We start from the raw sequence: 15,795 nt of genomic DNA on the forward strand, positions 1-15,795 counted from the left end.
CAAAGGATTAATGATTTTGAAAGCTCTTTCAGCTTTACGTGTTAAAATGATGCCATTATTTTATATTGTACCTATAAACACATGTGAAAAATGCATATTGAATAAATTAATCTATTTCTTAGGGAAAAAAAAAAAGTAGTGAGGGAAGCTCCCTACCAGATACCAAGACTTACTTTAAAGCTATAGTAAAAATTTAGTACAGCGACAGAAAGATTGGCAGAATAAACTGAAATACAGGAACTTACCTAAGACAGAATAGGCTCCCTGCATGGGGCCTGCTTTTCCCTCTGCCTGTGTCTCTGCCTCTCTCTCTCTCATGAATAAGTAAATAAAACCTTAAAAAAAAAATCCTATAACCAAATCAGCTATGGTGTTCAGCTGAGCACAACTAGCAGTTTGTGATTAGAAGGCTTCCAACTTTTTCAAGAGAACTTTAAGTAGCTTCTACTTTCTGACCGGGTTACTTCACGCACAATTTACAAGAGGAAAGAGAAGAAAGGTGGGGAGGGGGCATTGTGAAGGAATCACAGGCTGGGATGGCAGTCCAGTGTGAGCTGTGGGTAACTGCTTATCTCCATTGTAAAGAGTCAAAGAAGGTAAGCAAGGCTCCAAAGTGTTCCTGAGACTTTAATTATGGACATGAAAACCAGACACTAGTGTTTAAGCTCTCCTTTTATTCCTCCCTCCATTATTCCTCTGAAAAGAGGATCATATTCCAGTCTTCCCAGTGTCTTGTTCCAGGTATTTCCAGGGTGCAGAAGAAAGTTACCTTTTCTGATTTGAGGTCCTGGAAAAGAGCCTCTATCTCTTGGGTGCATTCTCTACTTAAAACTTCTAGCTGGTTACCATCATAAAGTGTAATACACACTTTAGAGTGTAATATACACACTCTGTAAATGGCAGATTGAATCTGTTTAAATGGGCTGTGGACCAGAATTTCAAATCAGTCTAGAAGGACATTAAAATCTAGATCAGTCTAGATCATTAAAATCCATCTACTTTGATTCATTTTGGGTTTTCATGGTTATTGTTTAGCCCTTGCAATGTTTTTAAATTTTATGGCATAGCTTTATTAGTGAATAAAACAAGAAGTATTAGATGTTATTAAGACCCCCTTAATACAGGAAGAATGAAGGAGGGCACCAGAGTACAAATCAACATAATCACTTTTATTGCATTCATTTAAATTGAATCTCTTTCTCTAATGGGAGAGACATTGTCAATATTAAAATGTGCATTTATGCAGAGCTTTCCTTTTATACTCTACAGTTATTTAGCATGATATCTTTAAAACAGATTAGCAGAGTGAGCTAATAATTTAAAAATAAATATTAAGACAGATAAGGAAATATTAAGTGTAGTGCCTGATGCAGTTAATACGGTGGTTAAATACTCTGGAGAAAGATCCAAGTCCCATTCTTAGCCTCTACAACATTACCTAATAGCTGTGTGATCTCAGGAAGGTTACTTAGCTTCCCTGAGCCTCAACTTTCTTTTGATAAAACATGGATAAGAGCAGTAACTCATTGTTGAACAGAGAAGAAACTCCAAAACGTACAAGGCATTTTTATCGTATAATTCCTAACACAGAGTGATTTCAGTGAATGGTTATAAAATTAACATATGAGACTTTCTGGGGATCCCTGGGTGGCTCAGCTGTTTGGTGCCTGCCTTTGGCCCAGGGCACGATCCTGGAGTCCTGGGATCAAGTCCCACATCGGGCTCCTGGCATATAGAGCCTGCTTCTCCCTCTGCCTCTGTCTCTGCTTCTCTCTCTCTCTATATATATATATCGTGAATAAATAAATAAAATCTTAAAAAAAAAACATATGAGACTTTCTTTTGTAGGACACTTAAAGTGTGTGTGTGTGTGTGTGTGTGTGTGTGTGTGTGTGTGTGGAGGGAAAGAGAGGGAGACAGAGTGAGGAGAGCATGTGGGTCCTATAATCTCAGGATTCATAAAACCAAACTACCACAAAACCTTACAAAAAAAAACAAAAAATAAATCTCAGTTATGCTCATAAACACTCATGTTTCTTCATCTGAAACTGAATTAAATTGGCAGATATTAATCAATTATAACTTTTCAACAGCTTCCATGAACCAGCTGGGATAAGCTAATCAAACAGCGGAAAGATGACAGCTCAGGACAGACCACACACGGTGAGACATACAGTGCCTTTTAAAAGAGAAAGTGTGATAATGAAAGGTTTTTTTTGTTTTGTTTTGTTTTTGGCTTAAAAAAAAAAAAGTCCTAACATTCAATATAAGAGAACATTTATTAGGTCCTCAACCCTGAAACAAATGCCTTGACTATTTAATTCAACAAAGCTATACTTTAAATGCAATAGTATGTTGGACCCATGCAACTTAAAATATACATAATTTATAGGGGATTATGTTGGACTGATAAATCAATAATAATTACAATAATATCAGCTATCATTTAGTGCCAAGTATCATGTACAGGTTTTCTTATTTAGCCTTCACAAAAAATCAGTGAGAGAGAAGGGAAAAAACCCTGTTATCTTCATAAAGATGAATTAACTGACACGAAGATTATGTAACTTGTCTGTGGTTACAGTTAGCATGTGACAGAGCAGAGATCCGAACCTAGGATTGTTATGACTTCAAAAACCAATATTCTTTCTGGCCCAAAGCTGAACCAAGTCAGAATTAAAGCTGAACCAAATGACCTTCAAGATCTCTTGTCAATCCAGGATCTAAATTATCCAGTTCCAAGCCCCTGCTCTCTCCCAGCAACTCTCTAACCCCTACCCTGGCTTCAGGGAAAAAAGCAAGAAGGGAAGAAATTGAAAGAGAAAATTACTTAAAGTTACATGTTTTAGATACAAACACGTGATCTGCAGGTAATGATCAGCCCTAAGAAAGTGAGAGCAAGAGGAAAGGAAAGAATTTAGATTGGTCATTAGAGAACTTCCTGACAACAAAAATTGAGACATCAGAACACATATCAAAGAACATTATGTAGGATAAACTGAAGAAAACACAACCTCGTGAAGGGCTGTCAACACACAAATAGTGTCAACATACACACAAGATGGGGAAGTACAAATATAGCCTACTTGGCTCAGCTTCACTTATAATTTAAAATAGAAAAGAAAAAAAAGGAAAGTGGTAAAATAAGCTTGACGGCAGCAGTCAGGAGATTGCACTACAATCCTGCTAGCCTAAATACAAGTTAGCAAAAAGCTAACCCAAATATTTGTGCCACATTTTTCAAAGGACACATCGATGTGTAGCAACCATTTTGTATTTTCCTTCAACTCACTATTCATTAAGACAGAGCATCTTTATTTCCTCTGCAAAATCATGTTCAGATTGGAACAAGTACTCTAGTTTAGACTCAACATTAGTCATCATAAATGCACTCTTAATATAAAACTCAAATTTTGTTAGGTTTCTTAAGTATATGCTGGGAGAACTTTGAATGGAAAACATCACAAAGGTAACTTCCTTTTGGGAATAAAAGCAAAATAAAACAAAAGCACTCCATACAACTCCAGTAGAACCATTAACCCAGGAGAGTCACAGCTAGTGAGATCTCCCATAGGCAAAGTTCCAAAGATGAATGCCTTAGGAAACTTCAGAGTCAACAATCTCATTTATCCCTGTCCAATGTCAACAGAGTTTTGATGTGAACCTTTACTGATCTGCAAAAAATGAGATGGCTGGCTACATGTTCTTGGTACTAACATCATTCTCACTTTCAATATGAAAAGAAATGTATTTCTTTTATGATGATTATGTACTATCTAGAAAAAAGGGCCTATTTCTATTAAAAAATAAATATATTCAAGTCAATCAGATTAATGCTTCTGTAGGCTTTCCTGTTTTCCTCCACAGCCACTGATGCCTCAAAGAGATATAATATCTTAGCCTCTGGTCCCACCTAAAATAGGTGCTCCTTTTACACAAAACAGAAGGCTTCTGATCATTAATCATTTGGTTCTAATAAATACCCCATGGAGGTGCAGCGGTTTGGATTTATAAGTACTTTCTGGGGGAAATTTTAAAACCCAAGGAAGACTTACCTTGCGAGTAGAGAAGTATCTGCATCTCTAAAAGAACACAGGTAAACACCTGCACCAGGTTCTCCAACCCCAGAAGCTCGAAGGCCTCTCGAAGAGGATAATCGGAGAGGGGGAGTTCATTGGGCCCAGGTCTCTGGCAGATGACAGGTTCATAAACACCATAAAATTTCAGTGATCTCCCTGGAGGTGGGAGGGGTACCTCATAGAGAATGTTATGGATGTAGCTCTCCAGCGGCAAGGGCGGTGGCTGCTGTGAGGTAACCGCCCTGTAAAGCTGGATAAGGAATTTCTTGCAGGCCTGCATGAATGGCAGTGGTGTGATCAAACATATACTTTTTGAAACAAACAGGGTGTCTCTGCTGATGTCATAGGAGTTGTATCGCTGGAGTTTCAAAAGGGAAGTTGTATCTCCCTCATCAATACTGCTTGCCAGAGAGTCCATGCTGCAGGAGGATGAAGCATACACGCTACTATAATGCTCCGCATTGTGCATCTGGTAGAGCGTCTGCATTGCTGTGCAGATCTGCTTACTTGTAACTTCTTCATAAAAAGTGAGAACAAAACCATAGGTACGAGAGCCATCTTCCCGGGTAATTATAAATGAGTGAAACTGAGGGTCTTTATTGTCAGTCTGAGTTCTGAAAGACAGCCCTTTAGGCATGCACAACTGTGGAGGAAAGGGGAAAAAGTATGAGAATGCTGTACACAAATAACTTCAAACTAGAGAAAATGTTCGTTGTTTATAACCTAACAAGACTCAAAAGGACACAAGTTTTATCCATATTTAATATTATTACCAGTAGCCTTAGAGATACACTGTAAGTTCATTTACACATTGATAAAATTATTTTTAAAAGAAATCTATATATACATATATATACATACAAACATACATACATACATATATATAAATATATAGAGATGGAAAAACATCTTTACTGTATATTACGTGCAGGAGGTTTGACTAAGAATGAGATCTTTGACTTGCTCCCAGTAAACTTCTTATCCAAGCCTGTGACCTTCAACACTGCATGTGACTTCTCCAAGTCTCACTTTCTTTATCTACATTTGCTAATCAAGGACTTGAAGGCAAAATATTCAAAGGTACTTTACAAACATTTAATATTTAAGTATTAATCACTATTTCTGAAGTGATGATGGTAATGTTTCAGAGGACTAGAGAAATAGGTGAAGGCTCATTTGACAAATTGAAAAAAAAATAAAAACAATAGTATCACTTTGTTACTATTTTGAACAATATGATACTTGATCTTAGAAACAGAAACTTTAAAAATGGAAAGTTTTTTTTATTTACTGAAGCAGAAGAGTAGAAACAATGACATCTTACATCTGTTCCAGTAAGTATTATGCTTTAGGTCTTGGTAACTACCCAGGATTGAGTCAAATTTGGGAACAAAACGACCTGAAAGTTCAAGATGCCTAATTTAAAATTCTTAAAATGCAATTTGAATTCATTCTTTAAAACATTTTAAACAAAATAAAAATTACAAAAAAATTGAAAAAAACTTTGTAATTTAACTACCTTAACATAATGATCATTCTTATGTATTTCTATTTTGTATTGCAATATGCTTTCTGCATATAAATAATTTTACCATAGCTATATTTTTCTTTTTTCAGACTTAACAATTGATCTGATGTGAAATTTAGAAGTTCTCCCCATGTTACTTAAGAAAATGCAATTCACCTTAAGTTACATGTCCTTCATTCAAATTATCAACAAACACTTATTTTTTTTTAAATTTTTTTAAATTTTTTTAAAATTATTTATTTATTTATGATAGTCACACAGAGAGAGAGACAGAGAGAGAGAGGCAGAGACACAGGCAGAGGGAGAAGCAGGCTCCATGCACCGGGAGCCCGACGTGGGACTCGATCCCGGGTCTCCAGGATCGCGCCCTGGGCCAAAGGCAGGCGCCAAACCGCTGCGCCACCCAGGGATCCCTCAACAAACACTTATTAAGTGTCTTTATGAGCCAGGCCCTGTGGGGGTGATTCAGCTGAAAAAGACATAAGACATGCTCCTGCTCCTACAGAACTTCCAGTCCAGTAAGGATGACAAATGACTAAAAAATAAATGGTAAAGTATGGGAAGTACTGTGATGGAGTAAATACAGATTGCCATGGAAAAAACATAGCAGGAGGACCTAAATTAGAAAAGAAGGAGCTAGCAAAACAAAAACAAAAACAGGAAGTCTAAGTGGGAGCCTAAAGATGAGCATAGCTGTTAGTGAGATGGAGAGAAGGCACAGAGGACACGTGTGCAAAAGCCCAGAAGACAGAATATGCGGGTCTGAGGAAGTGACGTGTTTTTTGTGGGTGGGGAACAGAAAGCAAGATAGGGGGGAAGTTAAAAAGAACCCAAGAGAAATAATTAGAAGCTACGTTGTGAAGGTGTTTGGTGAGTCATGTTAGAAATCTGAGGAGGACAATGGGAAGCCTCTGCAGGGTTTTAGCAGGAGGGGTATGGAACTGTTTGTGCCACCTAGCATGTCAATCTTCCTGTACTGAAACGCAGTGTTTTTCAGAGGGGGTCCAAGGAGGTAGCAAGAATGCCTCAGGGCTTTGGAGTCATCTCGACTTCTTTCTCTCTCACTCCATTATCCAATCCATCAACAAAGACCATCGGTTCTACCTTCAAAACTATATTCAGAAACAAATTCCTCCATCTTTACTCTTACTACTCTAATTAAGCCATCTTCCTTTCTTAGCTAGAAGACTATTTAATATTCTGCTCAACAGTCTTCCTGCCTTTGTCCTTATCCCCATACTGTAGTCCCTACAGAGTAGCCACAGTGATCCTTAGAAAATATAAGCTAGATCTTGTTCCTCTTCTCGAAACCTGCAATGGTTTCTTACCTCACTAAACCTGAACTCTTTACAATATAAGGCCCCACACGAACTTGGCCCTGGCAACTTCTCTGCCTTCATCTCCTACTACTCACCTACTCTATTTCAGCAACACTAGCCATACTGTTTTCTGTGAAAACACCTCGCAGGCACTTGCCAAAATTTGTTGTTCCCTCTGGCTGGAACGATCTTCCTTTAAGTTTCCATGTGGTTCATTCCCTGTGGCAGACTGTACTTTCTAAAAACGACTCCAACGGTATTTCTAGTTCTACAGTGCTGTTCTAGAACCTTGTCATTCTCCCATCAAGGTCATGGGTGGCTCACTGAGAGTGCCTACACACCCAGGAACTGAAAACCTGTTCTGTAAAATGCCAGATAGTTCTACAATGCTGTTCTAGAACCTTGCCATTCTCCCATCAAGGTCATGGGTGGCTCACTGAGAGTGCCTACACCCAGGAACTGAAAGCCTGTTCTGTAAAAAGCCAGATAATAAATATTTTAGGCTCTGTAGCCCTTATAAACTTTGTCACAACTACTCAGCACTAACATTGTAGTGTAGTGCAAAAGCAGCCACTGACAACACATAAGGAATGGTTATGACTTTATTTATAAATAGGAAGCCAGCTGGATTTGCCCAGAGGGCCAGTCTGCCTACCCCTCACCCAGTCAAGTAAAATATAACGGAGGTGAGAAGTGACAAATGAGTGACTTTTCAGGGTAGGCTTAAAAATGCAATACAACTTCCATGTCTCTGGTCACATACACTCCAACATATAAAAAATTTGACCAATGTGAAGTTGCCATGCTAGAGATCACACAAAGAGATGGCACAGAGATTGAGGATTCCCCAGCAATGTTTCCAGCCCAGGAGATATCAACCTGTGAGTGGGTGAACCTTCAGATGATTCTACTCTTTAGCCTTCGAAACAATCTAACTGACACCCAGTAGTGCAGAGAGGTTACCTTGCTAATAAACCATACCCAAATTGCAGATTTGTAAGCAAAGTAACAGTTTTGTTTTATTTATTTATTTATTTATTTATTTATTTATTTATTTATTTATTTAAAATTTTTATTTATTTATGATAGTCAGAGAGAGAGAGAGAGAGAGAGAGAGAGAGAGAGGCAGAGGCAGAGACATAGGCAGAGGGAGAAGCAGGCTCCATGCACCGGGAGCCTGATGTGGGATTCGATCCCGGGTCTCCAGGATCACGCCCTGGGCCAAAGGCAGGCGCCAAACCGCTGCGCCACCCAGGGATCCCAGTTTTGTTGTTTTAAATCAAGAGTCAACAAACCATAGTCCTTAGGTCAAATCCAATCTGCCACCTGTTTTTGTAAATGAAATTTTATTAGAACACAATAGCACTCATCCATTTAAGCATTGTCTATGTCTACTTTTGCACTACAACAGCAGAAATGAATAACTGACAGAAACTAAACGGCCTATAATGCTTCAACTATTTACTATCTAGCCCTATATGAAAACAAAACAAAACAAAACAAAAAACGGCCAGATTATGAAAAACCCACAATCCATGTTTTAAGCCACTTAAGTAGTATACTGGGGTGGTCTGTTATACAGCAGTAGCTAATGGAAACACTTCCTTAACTTTCTTTAAGTCTCTACATAAATACTATCTTAAAGAACTTTCCTTTATCATTCCATAAAAAATACTGCTTTCATCCTATAAATGCCATTAAAATGTCACTTTTCCTCTAGAAAGTCTTTAGTGAATGGGGAAGTATACCGCTGTATACACATGTACATTGTATACTGACACATTACTAGTTTCTCTATTTTGTTTGGCTCTCTAGATTGTAAGTGACTCTAGGAATGGTGCTATATTTTTACAACTGTAAACATACAAGAGTACCATGCACAGAACAATATACTATTTGGGGCCATAAATGGTAATTGATAATAAATACTAAAAGCAAAATCATGAAGCTTAGTATTATTAGGTCAGTGAAAATGTCTTTATATTTCAAAACACTGAATAGGAGACCTAGAAATAACTAAGGTAGCTTTATGTAATTATTTTTATAAATGTTGGTAAGAATTAAATTACTATGTATATTTGGGCAGAATAAGACAATTAGGTAAAAAACAAATACCTGAATTTGTTAGACGAAAATTTGTTTATTCCCAATCTTGGGAATAGCTATGTAAGGAAAGGCCACGACAAGGCCTTTTTATAGTTACGTCTTCACATTAAAATTGCTTTCATCTTTTTTTTTTTAATTTTTTTTTTTATTTATTTATGATAGTCACACAGAATGAGAGAGGGAGGCAGAGACATAGGCAGAGGGAGAAGCAGGCTTCATGCACTGGGAGCCTGACGTGGGATTCGATCCCGGGTCTCCAGGATCGCGCCCTGGGCCAAAGGCAGGCGCCAAACCGCTGCGCCACCCAGGGATCCCTGCTTTCATCTTTATAAGAAGAGGAGATTCTCTGCTGTTTTATGAATAAAAACCCCCGTGACACATCTATTATTATCAGTAAAGATTATGGGAAGGAAGATTTGAATCCCTCTTTTTCCAGGTTATGTTCAAACTTATTTGGGATAGTGCATGCCATGTATGTATTTGTTGAAAGAATAAACAAACAAGTGAATAAGAAAACAAAACAACAGCTAGGGGCATAGGATCAGATTTAGTTCCTCTCTTGATTAAGTCTATAGTTCTCTTTTTTACATGTAGTAGACAATACAGAAACACAGGTGACCTCCAAAGTTGAAATAAAGATTTAGTTTGATAGGCTTTCCTGACATCATAAACCACAAAATTACAGCTCTAACTGTTTTTGAACAGCTGCCAAATATTCCCCTAAGGTTTTGTAGCTTTCTGGAGCATGCATTCAAACATTTACAGGAAAAGCTTGCCAAAAGTTGTGCTCAAAGTAAAGAATGACTTTCTACACTACAGATAACAGATGTAAGAACTCTCAAATTCTCTTCCTACGAATCAAAAAAAGTAAGAATTATATTTCCAATTTGGGAACCATGACTTGGAAAATGCTACTGCCTTTTCATTTTTTTAAAAAGTGAGAATTCTTGTAGGAATTATGAGGTTCAGTTTTCAGAAAACCTGAGACATAAATCAAGATTTGTTCACTAGGGCATTCAACAATCTCTTTTTCCCTAATACTGCTCCTTACTAACAGTATCCCCTTTCCAACCCACACTCCCACAATAAAACAACTAAACATTTAGGGTTGTCAATGTTTACCGGATTACCATTGGTAATTAGATTACTTTAGTCAAAAGTGGGCTCACAATGCTGTGTATCGCTCCTGGTTTGAGCTGACTACATGTCCTTATTATCTCTCTGGGCTATTTCAGGCAGTTTGGCTAGAATTTTAACAATTTCTTTTTCCATTTTCTATAGTTTTATGACTCCTATGCCCTCTCTTATTACACAAAAATAAATTATTCAAAGTTGGTCTGTTTGCCTTTCCTTTCTCTGTGTTCATTCCCTCTCTCCCACCTTTTTCCTTTAATAAATATTAATTTTATGTCATGTATTACATTAGATCTTGGTAATTCAAAAGACAAATATGAAAATAATCTCTTCAGGGAGTTCACAGTCTGGTAAAAAAAGGCAAGCACACAAACCAATGGTTATAAAATAATAGGATCAGTGCTATTGCAGAGTATGTTCAAGACATTATAGAAACAGAGAAGAGAGAGCACCTAAATACTCCTGCTTAAGATGATTTTGCAGGGGAGGTAACAATACTTATCTGTAAGGGAAGGAAAGTATTATAAGTAAGCAAACATTCCTTCATTTAGTCAATTATTTCAGCCTCTACTGTATGTAAAACTAGGGATACAGCAATGAATAAGGGAGAGTATGCCTGTCTTCGTGGTGGTTACATTATGACAAGAGACAAAGAGCTGATAACTAGCTACATAATCAATTACTTAATTACAATTGTGATAGGTACTACAAAAGGATACAAGGTGCTAAAAGGTCCTAAGAGAACCTGACGGGACCTGACTGAATGGTGGAAGGGTGGTCAGGGATGGCTTCTCTGAAAAATTGTTTAAAATGAAACCTGAAGAGTCACTAAGAATTCACCAGGGGAAGGAGAAGCGGAAGAGCCTTCCCGAGAAAAGCAGAAGCAGAAGCTTTAGTGTAAAGAATAGGAAGGATAGAAACAGAAGTCCACATAAGTTTGGGGGTTTGGATTAAGGTGAGTGTGTAGAAACAGAGAGAAGTAGATAGATATCTGATTGCACATGGGAGAGGGTAAGAAAGTGGGAACCTTCAAGGATAATGCCAGATTTTCAGCTAAGACAACCAGGTGGATGGTTGTACCATTACTGACCAAAGCTAGTGGGAAGATCATAAATTCAGTTTTGGACATGTTAAATTTGAGACACCAGTGAATATTCCAGCTGCAAAGTTAAGAAAACAAGTGGCTCCTCCAGTAACAGCTGGATTAAAGCCCCATTCCTAGAATTTTATTGTGAGACATGAACTTAAACCTGGATGAAAATGAGGGCTTATTTTCATTCTAATGTCAATCCTATTAATCTAACTAAGGGTTCTCCATCTCAAATTCAAGCACTTGTTGAGTCTCTAAAAAGTATATATAGTTCTTTATCCTTTGAATCTTATAAGATAGGCATCTGAAATAAATTTTTCTCAGTCAACCCTTTATCCTTTACTCTTTGCTCATCATTACACCCTACCTTTCTTTGTGATCAAAGTAAATAAGAAATTGTAAACTTAGAGCTTACAGATTATAAAAAGCTTTATAAGTTATGACTCTTTTAGTTACTTAAAATATATATCAGATGTTTCATTTAGAACAGTTATACAAGGGATCCCTGGGTGGTGCAGCGGTTTGGCGCCTGCCTTTGGCCCAGGGCGCGATCCTGGAGACCCGAGATCAAATCCCACGTCGGGCTCCCGGTGCATGGAGCCTGCTTCTCCCTCTGCCTGTGTCTCTGCCTCTCTCTCTCTCTCTCTGTGACTATCATAAATAAATAAAAATTAAAAAAAAAAGAACAGTTATACAAAACAGAATCTTCATACTTCATATAAGTTGCTTAAAAAGGTACTGATCATATTTTCTTAACAATCCCTAGGTTCTCTACATTCTTAAGGGTAAGTTCTACTGACCAGAACATTATATAGTCATGGATGCCAATATGCAGAGATCTGAAACAGGGGTAGGGGGAGGCAGGGGAACTTCAGTTCCATTTGCAATGCTTTGCTTCATTTAAAAGAAAAAGTACAAATCTGAAGTAAATTTGTTAATGTTGAAATATGTTAGTTCTAGGTATATGACTGTTGGTGTTGTTTTGTTTTCTGATACTTCCCTTTGCCTTTTTTTCATGAAAATCTCTCAATCAGCAACCAAGAGAGACATAGAAAGCAATTAATTCAGAAACAATTTCACCTGTCCCTTACATTTATTTTCTATTTCATTTGCATGGCACTCATGGAATTTTTTTTATTTAAAAACGTTCACTGCTTTGGAGTATTTAATTTCTGTATGAAATTAATCATCCTTCTTCAAAGCACTACTGTTGCTTGTTAAAGAAATGACTGATATTACAGAAGGTGATGACTCATTGGAGTGAGATTTTGCTAAAGGCAAGAAGAAAGCTTTATACCTCTAGGTGGGAATAAATTATAGCTTCATACAAATGCACTTACTAATAAATCAGAGGAAATTAAGGGCAGTAAATCTATGACCCAAATGCAGACTAGTTTAATGGGATGCTTTTCAGAGATTTTCAAGGAATGCCAGCAAATCCTTTTAGATTTGCAGCAATAAACAAATGCTATGTGGTGTTTAACCATCAAAACACAAGCCTATGTGTTTATTTTTCATAGAAGACTTTGGTTGCTTACATAAAATAACCCCAGAGGCAAGGGTAAAGAAAATATCAAAAACAGATTAAGGAAGCTGATCACTGCTTTAAAGATGAATGCTTTACAGACCAAGGCTAAAGTTATCATGGATATCTCATTATTAATGCATTCAAATGACTAACAGAAAGAAAAAGTGGCATTTTGTTCCAAATGACTATGGATTCATACTGTAGTAAGAACCATTCTAATTTCTCACAGATAAATTTATACTCTGAAATATCTTACTAATTTAAGAAGTCAAGTGTTGTAGTCTATTTACATTCTTTTCTAGGTTTCCATTGCTTCATTTAGACACTCTTTAATACTTTTCTATTAATTTGCTGGCACAGCAGCTGATAAATTATTTTTTGTCATTGCTGTTTGTTGACTATTTTAGTTAGAAGCTTGCCTGTGCTCCAAGTATCATAAATATAACAAACAGTTGTGTTCTATTTAATATCTATGATGCTGTCTTCACCAAAGATGAGGCTAGGCCTCACAGTATTAACTTCCAGCAAAATGGCATCTCTGGTTAGAGAAATAACTATACTGTGTTCTGTGAAGAATCAAAGTCAAAGTGCCAAGTGCCTTAGGCATTTGTACTTAGAAAAAGTACCATGTTACTCCCTCTTTGCAGCAAACTGAGACTGGAATGAATTTACTGTGATACAGAAATATCACAAAAGGTCCAATGTGACCCACATCATTTTAAGGTGCAGCTCAAAACTAAGTTACATCATTTTTCTTTGGAGGAGGCAGCATGTAGATAGGGAAAAAGTCAGCTAGAGAGTAAGAATGATCTGGATTTAACCGTTGAGACTCTTTGCATAACTATGGGTTAGTAACCTCTATAAAATATGAATAAGAACTCTCAATGGGCACATGTAAGCATGTATGCAAAAGTAACTTACATGACTATTTAGCAGGTATCTACTGTATATTAATTTCTTTCCCTTATAGTATCATAGCATAATGGGATCTGTTGGCTCTACCTTTAAAATACTCAAAACACTCTACAGCTATCAATGTCTCAGTCCACTGTTAATTATTTCTGTGCCTATGATGCCTGATATCTGATTTGCTCACTTTAGGGCACTCTGATTTTTATAATCAAAGAATTCCATTCATGGAATCCCAAAATATTACCCAGGCTTTTATTTATTTTTTTTTAATTTTTATTTATTTATGATAGGCACACAGTGAGAGAGAGAGAGAGAGGCAGAGACACAGGCAGAGGGAGAAGCAGGCTCCATGCACTGGGAGCCCGACGTGGGACTCGATCCCGGGCCTCCAGGATCGCGCCCTGGGCCAAAGGCAGGCGCCAAACCACTGCGCCACCCAGGGATCCCTACCCAGGCTTTTAATTAGGACCCTTCCTAAATAATCTGAAAACTATGACTATTTCTAAGACCCTCTAAAGGTACTTATAATTACCACTGGTAACTCACTGCATTAATTCAGAGTCCTTATAAATAAATTTCTACTAATGTGTAAATGATGAATTGAAGTTCCTTTTCCTCTTTGTGAATATGATAAATTACAGGCCCATCATACAACATTCCTTAAAATATGAAAACTGTAATCACGCTCCTTCTATCAGGCTCCTTTCCAGGCAAACAAATATTACTGTTTATCAAAGCATCTATGTATAATTAATACAAACCCACAACACAGCTTAATAGTAGGAAAAGAAAATGGGCTTTGAAGAATACATGCATTCCAATGTTCACAGCAGCATTATCTAGAATAGCCAAATTATGGAAATAGCCCAAGTGTTCATCAACTGATGAATGGATAAAGAAGAGGTAGTAATCACACAATGGAATATTATTCAGCCATTAAAAAGAATGAGATCTTGCCATTTGCAACAACATGGATGGAGCTAGAGAGTATTATGTTATTAAGTGAAAAAAGTCAGTCAGAGAAAGATAAATATATGATTTCACTCATATGTGGTCTTTAAGAAACAAAATAAATGAGCATAGGGGAAAAAAAAGAGAGAGACAAACAAACAAAAGACTCTTAACTACAGAGAACAAACCGATGGTTACCAGAGGGTAGATGGGTGGGATATTGGGGAAATAGGTGATGGGGAGTAAGGAGGGCACTTGCTGTGATGAGCACCAGATGATGTATGTAAGTATTTTTTTTTTTTTTTATGATAGTCACAGAGAGAGAGAGAGAGAGAGGCAGAGACATAGGCAGAGGGAGAAGCAGGCTCCATGCACCGGGAGCCCGACGTGGGATTCGATCCCAGGTCTCCAGGATCGCGCCCTGGGCCAAAGGCAGGCGCTAAACTGCTGCGCCACCCAGGGATCCCTGTATGTAAGTATTGAATCACTATACTGTACACCTGAAACTAATACTACACTGTATGTTAACTAACTGGAATTTAAATAAAAACTTAAAAAAAAAAAAGAAAATGGGCTTTGAAAGTCTGTTGTATACACTTATTGGCTGTGGAAACTATAGGGAAGTAACTTAACTTCTCAGAGCTTCATTTTCCATGTCTATAAAATGAGAACAATATTATCCACCTTACAGAACTGTTTATTTAAAACATTCAATTAAATAAAATAATGTAGACATTCAAAATATACTTACTATTGTCTTTTTTTTTTTTTACTGTTGTCATCTTAACGAAACAAAAAGGCTAAAGATGGAAAAAACATACATACCATGTTCACTGCATCTTGATCAAAAGGGTTCCATTCTATATTCTCAGGATAGTGTGCCAGCACTTTAGATTTGAATGTTCTTCTCAAAGGACTCTGGTCAAAATTTTCACCTATAATAAATAATTAATAATTAGTTAATATCTAAATTTTTTTCAAACATGTCATGGTTTTATTTTTTATTTTATAGATATATTGACTTATAATGTTGAAATCTGATTCAATTTCTACCTCTAATAGTCTGAACTGTAAAATCCTCAATGGACAACTGAAAGGAACTGCATTTAAAACTTCAGAATCTGAATTTCAGCATCCTGGCCAGATAA

At 37.1% G+C, this 15,795-nt stretch overlaps 1 protein-coding gene across 7 annotated transcripts in view; it reads right to left on the reverse strand.

Annotated features, from left to right (window-relative positions):
• The window catches only part of DENND5B (DENN domain containing 5B), a 204,555-nt gene that overhangs the window by 103,072 nt on the left and 85,688 nt on the right, over window positions 1–15,795 (reverse strand). For all 7 annotated transcript variants that reach the window (XM_055318778.1, XM_055318774.1, XM_055318777.1 and 4 more), the window contains 2 exons: window positions 15,473–15,582; window positions 4,056–4,722 (listed from right to left, as the gene is read on the reverse strand). In XM_055318778.1, the coding sequence (XP_055174753.1) occupies window positions 4,056–4,722; window positions 15,473–15,582 (777 nt within the window). The remainder of the gene's footprint in view (window positions 1–4,055; window positions 4,723–15,472; window positions 15,583–15,795) is intronic.

The sequence above is a fragment of the Nyctereutes procyonoides genome, unplaced genomic scaffold (assembly GCF_905146905.1).
Source record: "Nyctereutes procyonoides isolate TBG_1078 unplaced genomic scaffold, NYPRO_anot_genome, whole genome shotgun sequence".
In the NCBI taxonomy this organism is placed as follows: Eukaryota; Metazoa; Chordata; class Mammalia; order Carnivora; family Canidae; genus Nyctereutes; species Nyctereutes procyonoides.